This window comes from Zingiber officinale, chromosome 4B (assembly GCF_018446385.1).
Source record: "Zingiber officinale cultivar Zhangliang chromosome 4B, Zo_v1.1, whole genome shotgun sequence".
In the NCBI taxonomy this organism is placed as follows: domain Eukaryota; kingdom Viridiplantae; phylum Streptophyta; class Magnoliopsida; order Zingiberales; family Zingiberaceae; genus Zingiber; species Zingiber officinale.
In genome coordinates, this window is record NC_055993.1 from 2496762 (window position 1) to 2519894 (window position 23133).

Consider the following 23133-nt stretch of genomic DNA (forward strand, 5'->3'; position numbering starts at 1 on the left):
AATTAATCAATTCAAGTTCAGTTAGGTCGACCTGTGATTGGAGGTGCATCGATTGGACCCGATCGCGAACTCAATTCCCCAACCCACCCACGCAAGGCAGCTGTTTCTATCGTTATCCTGCTCCTTCCTTCTCCGTGGCGACGCCGTCATCCTCCTCCACGTCCACTCTACCAGCGTCCTCTACGGCGCCGACTGGGCTGCCATCGACCTCTCGGTCGAGTCCGAAGATGCTGCGTCGGAGGTGCCGCCCCAGAAGCTGGAAGAGGACTTCGACGCCTTCACGGCGACCAAGGTGCAGGACCTGGCTCAGCCGTTCGTCGAGGCGCAGATCCCCTTCAAGATCTACATCGTCAAGGACCACGACATGAAGGAGCGACTCTGACTCGAGGTCGAAAGGCTTGGGCTGAGCGCGGTCATAATGGGAAGCCGAGGATTCGGGGCATCCAGGCGGAATAATAAGTCTCGGCTTGGCAGCGTCAGCGACTATTGTGCGCATCACTGTGTTTGTCCTGTTGTGGTGGTTCGCTACCCCGACGATGCTACTGGTCTCGGATCCGGAGCCGTGGGATCGTCTTCCCCTCTTGCCAATGGCTCCAAAGTACCTGTGGGGAGGGATACCGAGCTCCATACTTTGCCTGAAGAGGAGCAAGAGTATCACGACGCTGATGACGAGCATCAAGGTGCGATCTTCTGTAAATTCATTAGAATTTAACTTTGCGAAATACTTAGGACAATCATTTAGTTAAATTGTGCCTGCTTGTTTGTTAAGGTATTCAAATATGTGCCTGCTTGTTTGTTCTGCTTGTTCTGATGAAGAAACACGGGTTTAAATCATTTAGTTAAATTGTTAGCAAAGTCTAGTAGGGGGTACATATTTAAGCAAAATTGGTATGGTAATTCAATCTTGGTATTCTGGTGTTTAGCTTGCACTAGAAGAAGTGAATTGCTTCTGCTACTGTTATATAATTGCCATATATATTAAGAGCCACTTGTATCAGTAGAAACTGATGTGTCCTGAGTTAATCTTTAAAGATTTAGTAGGGTTACAGTGACATCTGCACTTGTCAAGTGCTCTAATCAGTTTAAAACTCTACTTTTACATTCCTCCACTTACAGTAAAGTGCCTTTGTGGAGAAAACAACCAAGTTTGCATTAATCATTAGCTGCATTTTTTATCTAATTCATTTTGTTACTTGTTCTATTGAATATGCTCGTCAATGATTGGATAATTAGTTCACATGATTTAAGGATTTTCTAGTCTTTGTTACACCCCAAGTCACAACTATTAAGTTCTCTAATCATTTAATGTTGTTAACAACAAGTCACAGATGGAATGTGAGTTTTTGGGGGGTTAAATTTAGGGATGCATATTTAAGGACTTAAAGGCCTTAATGAAGTTTGGATTTAATTATGAAGCTCCGTTATGAACTCTAGGCCAAGTGAAGTAGTTTCCATATGCCGTGGGAGGTAATAATTTGTTTGCCATTTTTAAATGCAAGTTACATTCAAGAAGACATTCTATATTTCTAGTATGATGTTTACTTTTAAAACTCTGCCGGTGATGCTTTTTATTTTAGTTTCAACATAATACTTGCTGATGATGTACTGTGGTTTGGTCTTTAAAGGTCTAATCTGTTGGTTGCTACTCGGAAAACCTATAGGTTCCACTGTACAAAAATTTTGTACAAAGATCTGAACCTTTTCCTAGCTACCATGTGTTCTTTTAAATTAAATTTTGGATCTCCTGCGGAACTTAACACGTTTGATCCAAAACTTAATCTATTTGTTCTTTTAGATTTTGACTTGGATCTCCTGCGGAACTTAACACGTTCGACCCAAGTCTCCTTAAGTTATTAACTCCATTAAATATTAATTTCCATAAAAGGTTCCCAGTACTGACGTGGCGAGGCACATGGCCTTCTTGGATATGGGAGCAACCACCACCGACTAGACAAAACCTTTAATAGAAAGCTAATATTTAATTTCCTAAAATAACTTTAGGTTAACCAAAGAGAACAATCAAATCACAAGGAAAAGAAAGAAACAAAAGAACACAACATCAAAAAACATATTCGAAATACTAAAACGTAAGCCTCTTGTATTTGGTATTATTTCCATAAATAACTAGCATGATGCGGAAATAGAAATTACTAGTTATACCTTGTAGAAAAACCTCTTGATCTTCTACCGTATTCCTCTTCTAACCTCGGACGTTGTGTGGGCAACGATCTACCGAGATGAGAAACCACCAACCACCTTCTTCTCCTCCAAGCAAGGTTCGGCCACAAAAGAAAAGCTTCACCAAGGAGAAAAACCAAAATACTAACCAAGCTCCAAGAGATACTAACTTTCTCTCCTTCTTCTTCTTCTTCTCCAAGTAGTATCCGGCCACCACAAGAGCTCCAAGGAAGGGAGAGAGGTTCGACCACCACAAGAGGAAGAGAGGGAGAGGATGGCCGGCCACACCAAGGAACAAGAGAGGGAGAGGAATAATAGATGTCATGTCTTGAAGACACCTCACCCCTTCTTTTATATTCCTCGCCTTAGTAAATTAGGAAATTTAATTACAATAAATTTTCCTTAATTTCGACATGATTTAATTGAGAGAAATAAAATAAAATTTCCCAATTAATTTCAAGTGGCCACCATCATGAAAACAAATTCGACAAGTTTCAATCAACAATTAAAACTTCCTAATTTGTTTCCGGAAATTTTTAAAAATAAAATTTCTCTTTAGAATCTCTTCATGGTTGATAAAAGGAAATTTCTATAATTTTAATTTTATCAACACGTGAATAATTTTAAAGAAAAATAAAACATCTCTCCAATCTATAAATAAGGAAAGAGATCTAATCTCTTTCTTTAATCTTTGTAGATCTTTTACAAAAGAGATATTTTAATTTTAATTCTCTTTAAAATATATCTTCCACATAATAATAAAAATTAAAATTAAATTTCTTTTTAATTTTATTTGGCCGACCCTACTAGCTTGGGTTCAAGCTAGGGCCGCCACCCAATTTTATGGCCGGCCCCCTTTAGGTGGGTATAGAAGGTGGGTATAGGTGGGTATATAACTCTATAAATAAGAGGCTACGATAGGGACCGAGAGGAGGAATTGGTTTGGTCTCCGATAAAATTACATCCCGTGTTCGCCCAACACACAACTTAATTTTATCAATGATAATTCATTCCACTAGAGAACTATCATCAACTACCGCATCAATCCCAAATTATATTTTGGGCTCCTTCTTATTATGAGTGTTAGTCTCCTGTTTAAGATATCGAATGTCCACTAATTAAGTGAGTTATCGACAACTCATTTAATTAATATCTAAGTCCAAGAGTAGACCACTCAACCTTATCGCCACGTGACTAAGTCCACCTGCAGGTTTAACACGACAATCCTTACGAGCTCCTCTTGGGGACATTATCAACCTAGTATTTCTAGGACGCTTCTTCTATAATCAACAACACACACTATAAGTGATATCATTTCCCAATTTATCTGGCTTATCGATTCATCGAACCAAATCTCACCCATCGATAAATTAAAGAAATAAATATCAAATATATGCTTGTTATTATATTAGATTAAGAGACACACTTCCATAATAACCGAGGTCTTTGTCCTTTATAAAGTCAAGATAAAGAAACGACCTCAAACGGTCCCACTCAATACACTCATAGTGTAGTGTAATTATATAGTCAAGATAAACTAATACCCAATTACACTACGACCTTCTAATGGTTCGTTCTTTCCATTCGGTCGCGAAGCATCGCTTATAATTTATAAGTATCGATAACATCATCTTCGATGTGATACCACATACTATGTTATCTACAATATAAATTAAACGAACAACTACAAACAAATGTAGATAATTGACCAAATGTGATTCTTTATTCATAACGAATGTTTACAAAGCTTGCTTTCAGATACACCCAACAATCTCCCACTTATACTAACGACTAACGCCATATCTTCTACCATACATCCGATTCCCATTCCTCCACACGCCGATCGAAAGCTTTAAGGGCCTTAGTGAAAGGATCCGCCAGTTATCCGCTAATCTTGGCGACGATAACTTCTCCTCGCTCACGATATCTCGTATCGGGTACTTACGCCTATATGTTTACTCGCCTTACGGGCTCGTGGTTCCTTCGAGTTCAGAATGCATCACTATTATCACAATAAATTGTGATGATTTGCAAACCAGAATCACATCTAAGTCCATTAGAAAGTTCCCGAGCCATACCGCTTTAGCCGCCTCGAGGTCGCTACATACCTTCCACGGTTGAGTCCAAACGATTGCTAACACCTCCACGAAACGGCTCCACCTCCTAAAGTAAACACATACCGATGTAGACTTCATCATATCCCTATCTCGCCAGGAAATCGCTATGCAAACTATCTGCCCTGTAAACTAGCATATAATCTCTAGTCCTTCTCGTACTTTAATATACGCCATCGCAGCCCAATGTCCTCGTCTAGGTTACTCCGATATCTCACGACCACGCCCACTAGAAACAGATATCGTGTCTCGTACAAGATCGCATACATTAGCTTCTTACACCAAGCATAAGGAACGCTTTCACGTCCTCTATCTCTTTTGACGTCTTCGAGACATCTCTTTAGATAAAGCTACCCACGCCTAAAAGGTAAGAAACCTTCTTGGAATCTTGCACGCTAAAACGAGCAAGGATCAGATCTATATACGAAGCTCGGGAATGACACAACATTCTTTTCTTACGATCCCTTATAACTTGATCCCAAGAATTGCGCACATTCTCCCAAGTCCTTCATATCAAATTGTTGGACAACCATACCCTTACGCCCGATAATACCTTGACATCGTTGCCAATTAACAAAATATCATCTACGATAGACAAGAAATACCACCACGCTTCCAGCACACTTTTATATACACAAGACTCATCCGAACTCAATAAATACGATCGATTACTTCATTAAACCGATGTTCCAAGACCGAAGCTTGCTTCATCCATAAACGGACCGATCGAGCTTCAGACACTAGACGCTTCTTTCGCTTTTTCAACGAACCCTTCGTCGCTTCATATGGACGTTCTCTTCAAGACTTCCATTAAGGAAAGCGTCTTGACATCCATTCGCCAAATCTCATAATCCATATGAAAAAATGGATAAGAGTATCCGGATACATTTAAGCACGGCTACCGGTGAAAAGGTCTCCTCATAATCGATTCCTCTTTCTGACTTTCGCAACAAGCCTAGCTTCAAGGTTTCTACCTTCCCGTCCTCTTTTCCTTTTGTAGATCCACTGCATCCAACGGCTTTTACACCATCGTGGTTCTACAAGCTCCCAAACCTTATTAGAGTACATAGACTCTATTTCGTAATTCATCGCCTTTTGCCAAGACGCCGATCTATATCTTGAGTCATCATATATCGGGATCAGGTTCATGTTTACCCGGATCAAGTCCAAGACTCTCCCAAAAACACGAATCTTTCAGGTCGCTCACAACCCTCCCACTACGACGAGGCATGTTGGGTATCATGTGTGACACGTGGTACTTCATCTTGTATCGCTGGTACTCAACATGTCCCCTCTAAGTTCTTCTAAAACGACTTTACTATCGGGCTTGTGATCCATTATATAGTCTTCTTCTAAAACCGGGTATTAGTGCTATAATGACCTTCTGGTCTTTAGACTATAAAATAAACCACCTTCGCTCCTTCGGGATATCCTACAAACACGCCAACTTCTGACGAGATTCTAACTTATCAAGATCTCGTTTCAAAGACATGTGCTGGACTACCCCAACCGAATATGCTTTATGGGTTTTCGCCATTCCACAATTCTACGGGAGTAAGAAACGATTTGAAGGTACTAAGTTCGTAACGATATCAGCTTCCAGCATATCCCAAAACGACTCTCAATAACTCATCATCGATCTAACCATCTCCATAAGAGTCCTATTCCTTCATTCCGCTACACCATTCTGTTGCAGGATTGAATCTCAACCTCCGATAAGTAATTCCTAAACCTCCTAAGAGGTATTCGCCACCACGATCGATCAGAAGTGTCTCGATACTTTTACCTAATCGCTTCTCCACATCGCCCTCAGATTCTTCGAACTGTCAAAGCATCTTGATCATGCGATTAGGTAAACGTATCCATATCTCGAATAATCGCTCATGAAAGAGACAAAATATTCAAACCTCCTCTTGCCTGGACATACGACCACACAAATCGTAGTGAACCAACTCTAACACTTCTTCGGCTCTATACCCTCGGCCTCGAACGCCTCTGGTCATTTTACCTTCTAAGCAAGATTCACAAGTTGAAAAATTTTCCAACTCTAATGAACTCAAAAGTCCATCATAAGCCTCTCAATCCTACTTAAATTAATACGACCAAGTCTTAGATGCCAAAGATACGCTGTTGGTCAATCTTTTCTTATTAGAATTAGAAGACGAGTTATAAATTTCCATGTTTTGCTTTGTGGAATCGATTTAAAATATACAAATTGCCAACTAATGCACCAGATCAGATAATCACTTTATTTCTTTTAATAACTACATCATATCGAAAGAAACCGAATATCCATCTAAAAACAGTTTAGAAACCGAAATTAAATTCTTTCTAAACTGGGTACATAAAGACAATTTCTTAAACCAAATTTCTATTTCTACTAAAAGACAAGTAGACGCCTCCCATCGCAATACCGCCACCTAAGAGATCGCCACGTAGATCAGAATCTCCCTTCAGATAATGGTTTCCTCGAACCCCGCAAGGAATCGCAGACATCGATGGCTCCAGATTCACACACCAAAATGTAGATAACACCGCTAAACATGTTTCAACAACTAGAGTACGAGATATACCTTTGTTTTGTTCTTACGAGATCCGCCTTCCAACGTCCCTCATTGCAGATGAAGCACCCTTCTTTCTTCATTCCAAATTTTAAATCCGACTCGAGATTTATTCACTTTCACGAACCACTTGCTTTCTTCTTCTTCTTTCCTTTCGGTTTAAGTAGTAACCATTTTCAAGATAGTGAATTCGAGCATCGCGAAATAACCCTTCACGTCAAGTTCTCACAAGAGTTCCCCAATGAATAAATCCTTTATTCATATTATAGTTCAGTCGAAACTGCTCATAGGTAGCGCTTGGAGGATCATATCGATCCGGGTTTCCCATCAATTTCTCCTCCAAGGATCTCAATTTCGTTCGGATAAGCCATCATCTTTAGGATACGATCCTCACAGGAGTACCCCTCGTGGCTGTCATTATCTTTCTCATGGCTTCTTGCCTAATCCCCATGACCAAAGAGTTCCTTGAGATTGTTCATGATATCATAGGCTGTTGGTAAATCTTGATGCTAATGTTGCAATACATTTGACATTGAAGCCAAAATGTAACACCGCGCCATCTCATCTGCTTTTACCCATTTCCTATGATATTCAATCTCCTCTTGGGTAGATTCTCCAGTAGGTACATCAGGGCAATGCTCAGTCAGTACAAATTTATAGCTTTCAGCAGTAAGAACAATGTCCAGGTTTCTTTTCCAATCTATGTAGTTAGGTGCAGTAAGTCTATTTTGTTGAAGTATGATGGACAGTGGGTTGAAAGACATCCTAAGAATCACAAATAACTTTTGGCCAGAACTCTAAATTTAGAATAATATTGATTCCTCAAACAATACTATTTTAAATTAACCAACACCTTAAAACACCGTGAATTTTGTATGTCACGTTAGTGTGGACGTATACAAATTCAACATTTGTAAAAGGAGGGTTTTATCCCATTAATTTTATTATCTTGTCAACCTAACTTTTTGACAAATAAAATCAATAGTTGTTATCTTCGTCACACAAATAATAATAGTGACTCCGTTGGGAGGATACTATTAGACGTGCCAAGTGTATACCATTACTCGACACTAAGTCCATTAATAAGATTATGCCCTTCCGCTGGAGAAGATCACACGCTTAATTAATTTCCTATAGCATCCAAAATGGAAGTTCCAGTGATCCACAAACAAGCTCATCCGCATGGAGGAAGGCACTCAGAGCCAACGCCAAGTTTGTTTGCATCACTTACAAACCAAGAATGGAGACCATGGGATTTATTTAAAATCCTCTCCCACTTAGTTATTTATAAACGAGGAATTTTAACTACGCTAGCCTACTAAACTTGTAAACTAACACGCACACACAAGACAATATAAAAGCAATAAATAGAAATTTTAATTTTCAACTATTACGGCTTTTATCTCTAATCGTCTCCGCATGTCATTATCCCAAGTCACGCCATATTCGCCACCACCTCCGGGTCTGTCGTCGATCCATCTTGCTCCTAGTCCCGCCTACCGGGTCCTTAAGGTTCCACGCTGCAAGATTCGATCCATGACATAAATAGAATTTTACATTTCGATCCTATATTCCATAAAAGGAATGTATATGTATCTAGATCAAAAAATCCTAATAAAACTAAATACGACTCCTCAGATTTTAATACAATCACGCACACACATATAAATTGCCTCGATACGTCCAAGGGTCCAATCACACACATAATTAACTAAAAGCCATAATAGTTGATCCTCATCCACAAAGTTAGACATCCTACTATTATCCCGCCTAAATTATGTATTTATACGTGCATAATTAAACTAAATACCAAATACACAGAGGCAAAACCCAGCTCGATACCAATTGTTGGTTACTCGAAAAACCTATAGGTTCCACCGCATAAAAATTTTGTACAAAGATCCGAACCTTTTCCTAGCTACCACGTGTTCTTTTAAATTAAATTTTGATCGCCTCGGAACTTAACACGCTCGATCCAAAACTTAATCTATTTGTTTTAGGTTTCGACTGGATCTCCATGAACTTAACACGCTCGACCAAGTCTCCTTGTTATTAACTCCATTAAATATTAATTTCCATAAAAGGTTCCCAAGACGACGCGGGCACATGACCTTCTCGGATACGGGAGCAACCACCACCGACTGTATAAAACCTTTAATAGAAAGCTAATATTTAATTTCCTAAAATAACTTTAGGTTAACCAAAGAGAACAATCAAATCACAAGGAAAAGAAAGAAACAAAAGAACACAACATCGAAAACATATTCAAAATACTAGTAAGCCTCTTGTATTGGTATTATTTCCATAAATAACTAGTATGACGCGGAAATAAATTACTAGTTATACTGTAGAAAAACCCTCGATCTTCTAACCAGATTCTCTTCTAACCCTGACGTCATGTGTGGGCAACGATCTACCGAGACGAAACCACCAACCACCTTCTTCTCCTCCAAGCAAGGTTCGCCACAAAAGAAAAGCTTCACCAAGGAGAAAACCAAAATACTAACCAAGCTCCAAGAGATACTAGCTTTCTCCTTCTTCTTCTTCTCCAAGTAGTATCCGGCCACCACAAGAGCTCCAAGGAAGGGAGAGAGGTTCACCACCACAAGAGGAAGAGAGGGAGAGGATGGCCGGCCACACCAAGGAACAAGAGAGGAGAGAAATAATAGATGTCTTGTCTTAAGGCACCTCACCCCTTCTTTTATATTCTTTAGGTAAATTAGGAAATTTAATTACAATAAATTTTCCTTAATTTCGACATGATTTAATTGAGAAAAATAAAATAAAATTTCCCAAATTAATTTCAAGTGGCCTCCATATCAAGAAAACAAAATCGACAAGTTTCAATCAACAATTAAAACTTCCTAATTTGTTTCCGGAAATTTTTAAAAAATAAAATTTCTCTTTAAAATCTCTTCATGGTCGATAAAAGGAAATTTCTATAATTTTAATTTTATCAACACGTGAATAATTTTAAAGAAAAATAAAACATCTCTCCAATCTATAAATAAGGAAAGAGATCTAATCTCTTTCTTTAATCTTTTAGATCTTTACAAAAGAGATATTTTAATTTTAATTCTCTTTAAAATATATCTTCCACATAATAATAAAAATTAAAATTAAATTTCTTTTTAATTTTATTTATCTTCTACTAGCTTGGGTTCAAGCTCTACCACCATTGCTTGGGTTCCTAGCTAGCTTGGCCGACCCCTACCCCATGGGTATGAAGGTGGGTATAGCTTATAACTCTATAAATAAGAGGCTACGATAGGATGAGAGGAGGAATTGGTTTGGTCTCCCGATAAAATTACATCCCGTGTTCGCCTTAACACAACTTAATTTTATCAACGATAATTCATTCCACTAGAACTATCATCAACTACCGCACCAATCCCAAATTATATTTTGGGCTCCTTCTTATTATAGTCTCTCCGTGTTTAAGATATCGAATGTCCACTAATTAAGTGAGTTATCGACAACTCATTTAATTAATGTCTAAGTCCAAGAGTAGTACCACTCAACCTTATCGCCACGTTTGACTAAGTCCACCGCAGGGTTTAACACGACAATCCTTATGAGCCCTCTCGGGGACATTATCAACCTAGTATTTCTAGATACGCTTCCTTCTATAATCAACAACACACACTATAAGTGATATCATTTCCCAATTTATCGCTTATCGATTCATCGAACTAAATCTCACCCATCGATAAATTAAAGAAATAAATATCAAATATACGTGCTTGTTATTATATTAGGATTAAGACACACTTCCATAATAACCGAGGTCTTGTTCTTATAAAGTCAAGATAAAGAAAAACACTCAATCTACCAATACACTCTAAGTGTACTAGTGTAATTATATAGTCAAGATAAACTAATACCCAATTACACTACGACCTTCTAATGGTTTGTTCTTTCCATTGTCGTGAGCTACCGCTTATAATTTATAAGGTAATCGATAACATCATCTTCTGTGCGACACCACATACCATGTTATCTACAATATAAATTAAACGAACAACTATAAACAAATAGATAATTGGACCAAATGTGATTCTTTATTCATAACGAATGTTTACAAAGCTTAGGCTTTAGATACACCCAACAATCTCCCACTTATACTAACGACTGTCGCCATATCTTCTACCATACATCCGATTCCCATTCCTCCACATGCCGGAAAGCTCACTAAGGGCCTTAGTGAAAGGATCCGCCAGTTATCCCCGATGCAATCTTGGCGATACAACTTCTCCTCGCTCACGATATCTCGTATCGTGGTATTTATATGTTTACTCGCCTTACGGGCTCGTGGTTCCTTCGAAGTTGCAACTGCACCGCTATTATCACAATAAATTTGATGATTTTGGGCAAACCAGAATCACATCTAAGTCCATTAGAAAGTTCCCGAGCCATACCGCTTTTAGCCTCGTAGGTCGCTATATACTCGCTTCCACGGTCGAGTCCAAACGATCGCTTAACACCTCCATTTAAACGGCTCCACCTCCTAAAGTAAACACATACCGATCGTGACTTATCATATCCCTATCCGATCGAAATCAACTGTAACCCATGTGAGCGATCATCCGCTTGTAAACTAGCATATAATCTCTAGTCCTTCTCGTGTACTTTAATATACGCTACCGCATCCCAATGTCCTCGTCTAGGTTACCTCGATATTCACGACCACGCCCACTGAAAATGATATCGTGTCTCGTATATAAGATTGCATACATTAAGCTTCTTACACCAAGCATAAGGAACTCGCTTCACGTCTCTATCTTTCACGTCTTGGAGACATCTCTTTGATAAAGCTACTCCACGCCTAAAAGGTAAGAAACCTTTTGGAATCTGCACGCTAAAACGAGCAAGGATCAGATCTATATACGAAGCTTGGGATGTACACAACATTCTTTTCTTACGATCCCTTATAACTTTGATCCCAAGAATGTACATTCTCCTAAGTCCTTCATATCAAATTGTTTGACAACCATACCCTTACGCCCGATAATACCTTAAACATTGCCAATTAACAAAATATCATCTACGATAGTACAAGAAATACCACCACGCTTCCGTTACACTTCTTATATTAAGACTCATCCTGTTTCAATAAATCCATACGATCGGATTACTTCATTAAACCGATGTTCCAAGACTTTAAGTTGCTTCAGTCCATAAACGACCGATCGAGTAATTAGACGCTTTCGCTTTTTCAACGAACCTTCCGTTGCTTTATGGATGTTTCTTCAAGACTTCCATTAAGGAAAGTTGTCTCGACATCCATTCACAAATCTCATAATCCATATGAAAAGAATGGATAAGAGTAAGACTTAAGCACGGCTAACGGTGAAAAGGTCTCCTCATAATCGATTCCCTCTTTCGGAGTGTAGCAAGCCTAGCTTTCAAGGTTTCTACCTTCCCGTCGTCCCTCTTTCTTTTCAGATCCACTGCATCCAACGGCTTTTACACCATCGTGTGGTTCTACAAGCTCCCAAACCTTATTGGAGTACATGGACTCTATTTCGTAATCCATTGCCAAGACGCTGATCTATATCTTCGAGTGCTTCATTATACGATCGGAGATCGTGTTCACCCGGATCAAGTCCAAGACTCTCCCAAAAACACGAATCTTTCAGTCGCCTCACAACCCTCCCACTACGACGAGGCACCGCGTCAGGTATCATGTGACACGTGCATTTCGTGGTACTTCATCTCATCGCTGGTACCAAATGTATACGCCTCTCTAAGTTCTTCTAAAACAACTTTACTATCGGGCTCATGATCCATTATATAGTCTTCTTCTAAAAACCGGGTATTAGTGCTAACAATCTTCCGGTCTTTGGGACTATAAAATAAACCACCTTTCGCCCTTCGGGATATCCTACAAACACGCCGAACTTCCATTTAGATTCTAACTTATCAAGATAAAGTATCACTTCCCCAACCGAATATGTCTTAGATGGGTTTTCGCCATTCCACAATTATGGGAGTAAGAAACTGATTTGAAGGTACTAAGTTCAGAACGTATGCTTTCAGAGCATATCCCCAAAACGAATTCAATAACTCATCATCGATCTAACCATCTCCATAAGAGTCCTATTCTTCATTCCGCTACACCATTCTCATTGGGTGTTCCAGTGCGCATAATCGATCAATCCCACCTCGATAAGTAATTCCAAACCTCCTAAGAGGTATTCGCCACCACGATCGATCAGAAGTGTCTTCGATACTTTTACCTAATCGCTTCTCCACATCACTCAGATTCTTCAACTTATCAAAGCATCTGACTGCCGCATTAGGTAAACGTATCCATATCTCAATAATCGCTCATGAAAGAGACAAAATATTCAAACCTCCTCTCGCTTGGACATACATAGACCACACAAATCAGAGTGAACCAACTCTAACACTTCTTCGGCTCTATACCTTGGCCTCGAACGCCTCTTGGTCATTTTACCTTCTAAGCAAGATTCAAGTTGGAAAATTTTCCAACTCTAATGAACTCAAAAGTCCATCGGCTATAAATCCTACTTAAATTAATACGACCAAGTCTTAGATGCCAAAGATACGGTTCATTTCAAGGTTCTTTCTCTTATTAGAATTAGAAGATGAGTTATAAATTTCCATGTTTTGCTTTGTGGAAGAAATTGATTTAAAATATACAAATTGCCAACTAATGCACCGGAACGTATAATCACTTTATTTCTTTTAATAACTACATCGTTATCGAAAGAAACCGAATATCCATCTAAAAACTTTAGAAACCGAAATTAAATTCTTTCTAAACTGGTACATAAAGACAATTTCTTAAAACCAAATTTCTATTTCTACTAAAAGACAAGTAGACGCCTCCCATCGCAATACCGCCACCTTAAGAGATCGTTGACGTAGATTGTAATCTCCTTCAGATAGTTTCTCGAACCCCGCAAGGAATCGCAGACATGATCAATGGCTCCCCTATACACCAGGTCTTGTAGATAACATCGCTAAACATGTTTCAACAACTAGGAATGAGATATACCTTTGTTTTGGTTCTTACGAGGACAACCGCCCAATGTCTCCGTCATAGATGAAGCACTTGCTTCCTTTTTCATTCCAAATTTTAAATCCCAGACTGAGATTTATTCACTTTCACGAACCATTGCTTTCTTCTTCTTTCCTTTCGGCTTAGAAGTAGAACCATTTTGAGCATTGTGACGAAATAATCCTTCTGCTGCTTGAAGTTCCGTTAGTAGTTCCCCAATGAATAAATCCTTTTATTCATATTATAGTTCAAAGAACCGCTCAAAACTTCTAGGTAGCGCTTGGAGGATCATATCGATCTAGGTTTCCCATCAATTTCTCCTCCAAGGATCAGTATTTCCGATAAGCCATCATCTTTAGGATACGATCCTCACGGGTACCCCGCATGGTGGCTGTCATTATCTTTCTCACGGCTTCGCCTGAAGCCCTATCCCGACTAAAGAGTTCTCGAGATTGTTTCATATATCATAGTTGGTAAATCTTGATCGATGTTGCAATACATTCGACATCAAGCCAAAATGTAACACCGCCATCTCATCTGCTTTACCCATTTCCCATGATATTCAATCTCCTCGGTAGATTCTCCAAGAGGTACATCAGCAACGCCAACAAGATAAATTTATAGCTTTTGAAGAACAATGTCCGTGTTTCTTTTCCAATCTATGTAGTTAGGTGCAGTAAGTCTATTTTGTTAAGTACGATGGATACAGTGGGTTGAAAGACATCCTAAGAATCACAAATAACTTTTGGCCGTAACTCTAAATTTAGAATAATATCGATTCCTCAAACAATACTATTTTAAATTAACCAACACCTTAAAACACCGTGAATTTTGTATGTCACGTTAGTGTGGACGATACAAATTCAACATTTGTAAAAGGAGGGTTTTATCCCATTAATTTTATTATCTTGTCAACCTAACTTTTCACAAATAAAATCAATAGTTGGTATTATTTGTCACACAAATAATAATAGTGACTCTTGGGGAGGATACTATTAGATGTGTCTAGTGTATACCATTACTGACACTAAGTCCATTAATAAGATTACGCCCCTTGTTGGGAAGATCACACGCTCTTAATTAATTTCCTATACCATCCAAAATGGAAGTTCCAGTGATCCACAAACAAGCTCATCATGGAGGAAGGCACTCGAGCCAACGCCGAAGTTTGTTTGCATCACTTACAAACCAAGAATGGAGACCGTGGGATTTATTTAAAATCCTCTCCCACTTAGTTATTTATAAACGAGGAATTTTAACTATGCTAGCCTACTAAACTTGTAAACTAATACGCTGTATCAATGACAATATAAAGCAATAAATAGAAATTTTAATTTTCAACTATTATGGCTTTTATCTCTAATTGTCCTCCGTGTGTCATCCCAAGCTGCTGCCATATTTGGCCACCACCTCCGGGTCTAGCTGTCGCATCCATCTTGTTCCGCCTCTGGTCCTTAGAAGGTTCCACGCTGCAAGATTCGATCCATGACATAAATAGAATTTTACATTTTGATCCTATATTCCATAAAAGGAATGTATATGTATCTAGATCAAAAAAATCCTAATAAAACTAAATACGACTCATTTTATAATACAATCACGCACACACATATAAATTGCCCTCGACATGTCCAAGGGTCCAATCACACACATAATTAACTAAAAGCCATAATAGTTGGATCCTGCATCCAAGTTAGCACATCCTACTATTATCCGCCTAAATTTATGTATATGTGCATAATTAAACTAAATACCAAATACACAGAGGCAAAACCCTAGCTCGATACCAATTGTTGGTTGCTCTCGGAAAACCTATAGGTTCCTCTGTACAAACAAGTGTCGAACCTTTCCTAGCTACCACGTGTTCTTTTAAATTAAATTTTGGATCGCTCATGAACTTAACACGCTTGATCCAAAACTTAATCTATTTGTTCTTTTAGGTTTTGACTTGGATCTCTGCGGAACTTAACACGCTCGACCCAAGTCTCCTTAAGTTATTAACTCCATTAAATATTAATTTCCAAAAGGTTCCCAAGATCGACGTGGCGAGGCACACGACCTTCTTGGATATGGGAGCAACCACCACCGACTGACAAAACCTTTAATAGAAGCTAATATTTAATTTCCTAAAATAACTTTAGGTTAACCAAAGAGAACAATCAAATCACAAGGAAAAGAAAGAAACAAAAGAACACAACATCAAAAACATATTCAAATACTAAAACGTAAGCCTCTTGTATTTGGTATTATTTCCATAAATAACTAGCATGATGCTGGAAATAGAAATTACTAGTTATACTTGTAGAAAAACCTCTTGATCTTCTACCGATTCCTCTTCTAACCCTGGACGTTGTGTGGGCAATCCAAGACGAGAAACCACCAACCACCTTCTTCTCCTCCAAGGTTCGGCCACAAAAGAAAAGCTTCACCAAGGAGAAAACCAAAATACTAACCAAGCTCCAAGAGATACTAACTTTCTCCTTCTTCTTCTTCTCCAAGTAGTATCCGCCACCACAAGAGCTCCAAGGAAGGGAGAGAGGTTCACCACCACAAGAGGAAGAGAGGAGAGGATGGCCGACCACACCAAGGAACAAGAGAGGAGAGGAATAATAGATGTTGTGTCTCATGGCACCCTCACCCTTCTTTTATATTCCTTGCCTAGTAAATTAGGAAATTTAATTACAATAAATTTTCCTTAATTTCCTTGACATGATTTAATTGAGAGAAATAAAATAAAATTTCCCAATTAATCAAGTGGGCCACATCAATAAAACAAATTGGACAAGTTTCAATCAACAATTAAAACTTCCTAATTTGTTTCCGAAAATTTTAAAAAATAAAATTTCTCTTTAGAATCTCTTCATGGTTGATAAAAGGAAATTTCTATAATTTTAATTTTACAACATGTGAATAATTTTTAAAGAGAAAATAAAACATCTCTCCAATCTATAAATAAGGAAAGAGATCTAATCTCTTTCTTTAATCTTTTGTAGATCTTTTACAAGAGAGATATTTTAATTTTAATTCTCTTTAAAATATATCTTCCACATAATAATAAAAAATTAAAATTAAATTTCTTTTTAATTTTATTTGGCCGACCCTACTAGCTTGGGTTCAGCTAGGGCCGACCACCCAATTATATACCCTAGCTTGGCCGGCCCCCTATTGGTGGGTATAGAAGGTGGATATAGGTGGGTATAGTACTCTATAAATAAGAGGCTACGATAGGGACCGAGAGGAGGAATTGGTTTTGGTCTCCCGATAAAATTAAGCATCCCGTGTTCGCCCCGAACACACAACTTAATTTTATCAATGATAATTCATTCCACTAGAGAACTATCATTGAACTACCGCACCAATCCCAAATTACATTTTTGGGCTCCTTCTTATTATGAGTGTGTTAGTCTCCCTGTGTTTAAGATATCGAATGTCCACTAATTAAGTGAGTTACTGACAACTCATTTAATTAATGTCTAAGTCCAAGAGTAGTACCACTCAACCTTATCGTCATGTCGGACTAAGTCCACCTGCAGGGTTTAACATGACAATCCTTATGAGCTCCTCTTGGGGACATTATCAACCTAGTATCTCTAGGACACATTTTCCTTCTATAATCAACAACACACACTATAAGTGATATCATTTCCCAATTTATCGGGCTTATTGATTCATCGAACTAAATCTCACCCATTGATAAATTAAAGAAATAAATATCAAATATATGTGCTTGTTATTATATTAGGATTAAGAGCACACACTTCCATAATAACCGAGGTCTTTGTTCCTTTATAAAGTCAGTATAAAGAAACGACCTCAAATGGTCCTACTCAATACACTCTGAGTGTACTAGTGTAATTATATAGTCAAGATAAACTAATACCTAATTACACTACGACCTTCTAATGGTTTGTTCCTTTCCATTCTGGTCGTGAGCTACTATTTATAATTTATAAGGTACTGATAACATCATCTTCTGTATGTGACACCACATACTATGTTATCTATAATATAAATTAAATGAACAACTACAAACAAATGTAGATAATTAGACCAAATGTGATTCTTTATTCATAATGAATGTTTACAAAGCTTAGGCTTTCAGTATACACTCCAACATAATCTGCAATGTTGACTTCAAATTTTATGTTTGTAATCACAGTTTATTTTTCCTCTATAACTGCTGTTTTATTTTAGTAGTTTTTTGTGTTAACTCATCCGGATTTAGAAACTGAACATTGAAAGAAACTGCATTATTTGCAGAAGCCGGATGCAAACAATTTTATTATGATTTCAATTTGTGATTTTAGCAAGTTTTTTCAACTACTAATTTTTTGTGATTGGTTGATTAGCGTATCTTTATTGTAGTACATTATTCAGCAAAATAAATCTTCATTCTAATTATCGGTTGTAATCCTTTTCTTCTGATGTGTCCAATATATGCTTTTCTATTGTGGTGCAGATGCATGATAAGCATGGCATAGGCATCTTTGTTTATGGTAAGAAATTGTAGATCATAACCATGAGCTATTTTTATGCTATAGATGTTCTACATCACTGCCGCTAATTTTGGTAATTAAGAGATTGCACATTCATTTGTTTTTAATTTCTAGTGCAGATTCATTTCATTTAGGTTCTTAGTATTCAATTTTGTGTGTGTGTGTGTGTGTGTGTGTGTTCCTTGTATGTCTCCTCTCCTCTTCTTTCTGCTGACGTTGAATAAATTAATTACTTTAGGGAACTACTTGTGGCTAGTAGAGCTTTCAGTGGCTAAGACCATTGATTCAGCACCCAATGTTTTGAGTGCCCACTTGAGCTTGGATATAATGTCAAAATTATGTATCAAATAGACAAGCACTTAGATTCTGTAAGTTGTCTTTGGAAAAATATCGCATTTGAAAATAAATAACTTCAAATGGCCTGTAGTCAGAAATCCACCAAGGTAGCCCAGATCCAGGAAGTGTTAAGGTAATTACTAATTAGGAGTTGCACCATCAAAAGTTATCTCTTAGCTCCTTGCACTGCTTCAAGTAGGTTAATTCGATTCAGATAAAACCTGTATTTGCTAGGCTTTCTTTCTCTTTTGCAGATAATAATGACTTCCATTACCTTAAGATTATTCTCAGTTATCTATTAAGATCAACTTTGACAAACTTGATTCAATTGTTCTCAAATATTAGTTTGTTTGACTATCTTAGGCGGGCCACAAGGTTTATTTGGTATACGTCATTAGAGATCATTCATCATTTCATGTAAAACTTCAATAAATATAGATAATTTTTCTTTTCGAATTACTATAATATTTTCTCTTTTTCTTTTCCCAGACAACAGTTGACATGAACAAAGGTGGTGGTAATCTTAGTACGGGGAGTGAAACTCTTGTGTAAAGTCTAAAGTTAGTTGTTCACGCTGATGTTTGTTTAGTGTAACTCTAAAAGCTCATGAGTGCTCATCTTTTATATGTACCAGGCACTTGAAACCTGGAATACCATCGAAGTTCCTCCTGCTCTTTTTTGTTTTGTTTTGTTTTTTGTTTTTGTGTGTAAATAATCATGTTCATTTAGTCATATGGATCATATTTGTGCATGATATTAATAGATTTGAATGCTCTAATTTATTTTTCTTAGAGAAAATAAGCAGCAGTTATAAGAAATTTAAGACCATCTCTCATGCATATGCATGAGCTCAGGGCTCAACCTGAGCATGAGCACACAGAACTCCATCTGGTCCAACACACCATCCCGGTCGAGGTCACCCTCCCTCACCATACTCGCCGCCGCCTCCTCGGTGATGCAGCCGCCGAGTCCAAGTGCAGTGGCAGAGCTTCGCCTGAGGCTGTCCGCAGTGATGACACCCTTCGCCGGATCCATGAGCAGTCGGAACCCCTTGCACAGCTCTTCCATCAGCCCCTCCGTGCCTAGCCGCGCCACCATCACAGGCAACAAGTCCTCGAACTCGATCGACGATTCAGGTTTCTCCTCTTCCATGACGATATCTTAGTTTGTAAGTTGGATGAAGCCATTGCGCGTATATATAGAAATCCAAGGTCGAGGTTTAAGAGGACGGTGAGAAGGAAGTTAAGCTTGTGTGCATTACGTTGCGTGCATGTGAATGTGGTGTCGTGAGGAAGCTTTTTGGAGGCGGTCGCTGCGATTATTTGAGGGAGGTTCACGAGGAAACGACGGAGGTGAATTAATTAAAAGGTGTCCAAGTTAAGTAATGTGGGCATTCCTGTTGCCTTCCTGGAACCTACCTAGGGCTTTCACGCGTTCCGTCTTTAAGCATGGTGCTAAAATTGATATATATGTGAACAAATTCTTTGGAAAATTGATAAACGATCTTGTTGATTATTGTTTGTAGCGACTGAGCTTTCATATGAATTATTGTATCAAAATTTAGCCAGCAATAATTGAATCAACTTTCTTTCTGTTTTGCCCATGTTGACCAACTTTCTTTCTGTTTTGCAGATAATTATGAAGTTCCCCAGAAATCACTAGGGATCTCATAGTTAGCCACTGCAAATTTAGTGCTTGAGATTGGAACGACGCAGAGCCCTTTGCTTCTAAGATCATCCTATGGTTCATTCATCCTCTACACAAATAATCAATAACATTAATTAGCTCCTCCCAATTTTGATAATAATTAAAACAGATTGAAAAACAAAAACCTTACTTGCTGCATTTTGTGTGCATTCTTCAGATATGGAGAGCTTGAAACCTGGTTTGCATTAAACCCTATTTGACTGATTCAATTTGCTTGAAACTTTGAATGTCGCCGATGAAGATGATGTGACTAATCTAGGCTTCTTACTGCTAATTTTCTTCTCTAATGCTGAGGAAGAAACTAGTAAGTTAGCCTGCGTTGGTAATAACCTAAGTATCAGATATACATTGAAATGCCACTAGATAGAGAGAATTAATCAAGTGTGCGAATCTAGAACTCCACTTGTTGGTTTGGGATTGGAGGAGACATCCTCGAGCAGTTTTGATTCATTCAGGTGTTGTGTCATCTGCTGATAATTAGTTGGATGATCATGCATATTATTGAGAGTTTGTAGTAATGGCTGTGGATGATGGAGAAATGCTTGCGGTAATTGGCTTTCATTTTGTTGTAATAGTTATCCATCGTGATCACAGGATGAAGAAACTATCAGTGGGATGGTGGTGTTATTATTGATCATGTTGGCGGTGGAAATGCCATGGAATAAGAAGCTGGATCGAGTGATGTCCTCTTGTAGCAAGGCATGTAGGCTGATTGCATCATCACCTCTTCCACTGCAAGCAAAATATTGATCTATTACCAAAAGGGAAACAACTGATAGCTAGGTTTACTGTAAATTGTCGAATATGATCCCGGTGAGTTCACATGCGATTTGTTACACATGGATTTATGTCATATACTCATTATGTGATCTAACTTATATTTATTTTTTTTTAGGGTTTGAGTTATTGAATGTATGTTCATATTTTCAACGTTTTCCTTTGGAAATGTTTCATCAATCAAATATATACATAAACATGTATTTTAAATATAAATGAACACAAACGAATAGTTATGTGGGATGAAAATTATTATTTTTATTTTAGAATTATATATATATATATATATATATATATAATAAATTGGCAAAAAATTTAGCTTATATGTGTTTCTCAATTCGCGGGTCAACCCAAGTCCATCGCGGGCCGACCCGCGCGGGTCGCGGGCCTAGGCATGTCGGCCCGTGGCGGGTTTGGGTTGATAAAATTCTAACACAATCTGTTTAAATTATTTGACAGGACAAGTCAACCCGACGAACCCAACACAAATTGACGGCTATAAATACATGGGATTAGGAAACAAAATTCCCAAATGCTTATAATATTGTGTTTAATATATAGGTATGAACTTACAACAAAGGTTGGCTCCATTGGATGGAATTAGAAGACGAAAGAAGGTCGAAATTCAACGCTTTCACGTCTTGGAAAGTAATCGCACTGCTGGAGATCGACGTCGGCGACTCGTCGCAGGAGCTCGTGCTGGCGACGAAAACGTCGAAGGAGGCGGTGGAGGGCAAGTTGTAGCTCCTGGAGACGACGGCGAGGCCGGCGGTGGCGCTGAACCAGCTCCCGGTGGTGGATTGGAATTGATCGGCCATGGATTTGAGCATACAGTTGGGATTGATTTGGAGTGAGGGAAGAGGCAGCAAGGAAATGGATTATGGTTGGATACTACTATAATAGTGATCTTAGAATCGAACAATTTTTTTTATGGAATCGGTTTAAAATTTTATGGTTTTCAAAATTTGATCAAATTTTGAAATTCAAAAATATTTTCGACGAGGAATTTATGTCATATCTAATATTTTTAACCCTAATAAAAATTATAATATAATTTCCATCTACAGGTAATATTTTTTTTATAATCTAAATATCTAATTTTTTATAATAATTTTCTATTAACTATTATTAACTATCAGAATAAATAAATAAAAAACTTAAGATAAATTTTGATGGAGCTTAGAGAATTAAAACATGTGATTTAGAATTCCTCCTAGTCCACAACCTTTCCTTTTGGAAAGGATCTTTTTCTCTTGGAATTGGAAAATCATGATCAAAATAGCTAATCTAAAATTATTGAATTTGGATATGATTTTGTCGAAATGAAATGTCCTTATTTTACCTTTTCTTTTTATTTATTGTAAAAAATTTTACGATTATAAACAATAATAATGTTCGAAATCAATATATTTTTGTTTTGCTCCACGTAAGTCTTCTTCAATCAGGCTTGGACAGAATAACGGAGTAAATACAAGTATTAGTAGTATAGTAAAAATATATTCCTCATCATTAATATATTTGCTCATGATAATTGTGGCCTATCGAGAGAATCGATGACTGAACAATGGATCCTATAATTCTCAAATATAGTACACAATGTTCCTATAATTGAACTGAACAATGGATATCTGTTCCTATAATTTAACTGAACAATGGACTTTCCCCATTTTGAATAAAAAAGAATTAGTTACGCATAATGATGACTATTTTTCTCTCGCTCAAATTTTAAACTATTATATTTATTTTACAGTTTATTATTTTACCTATCGCGGTTTGATCTAAAGAATATTGGGAAAAAGAAAAGGTCAATTCGAACAATCTCGAATCAAGATTCAACGAAATCAGTGGTCGTCGGTAAAGATTGAGATATATTTTGGAAAGATCGAAATTTTACTCACTATTATTCAGTAGGCCGTCATATTTGTTATTAATTTTGT

At 37.7% G+C, this 23133-nt stretch overlaps 1 protein-coding gene and 1 pseudogene across 1 annotated transcript; one reads left to right on the plus strand and one right to left on the minus strand.

Annotated features, from left to right (window-relative positions):
* The first annotated feature begins 37 nt into the window (after positions 1 to 37).
* On the plus strand, positions 38 to 21151 carry LOC121974413 (annotated as a pseudogene).
* Positions 19469 to 20214, minus strand: LOC121974412 (calcium-binding protein PBP1-like). The gene has a single exon (XM_042525463.1). The coding sequence runs from the start codon at positions 19862 to 19864 to the stop codon at positions 19532 to 19534; it is 333 nt and encodes a 110-aa protein (XP_042381397.1). The 5' UTR covers positions 19865 to 20214; the 3' UTR covers positions 19469 to 19531.
* Positions 21152 to 23133: the final 1982 nt, after the last annotated feature.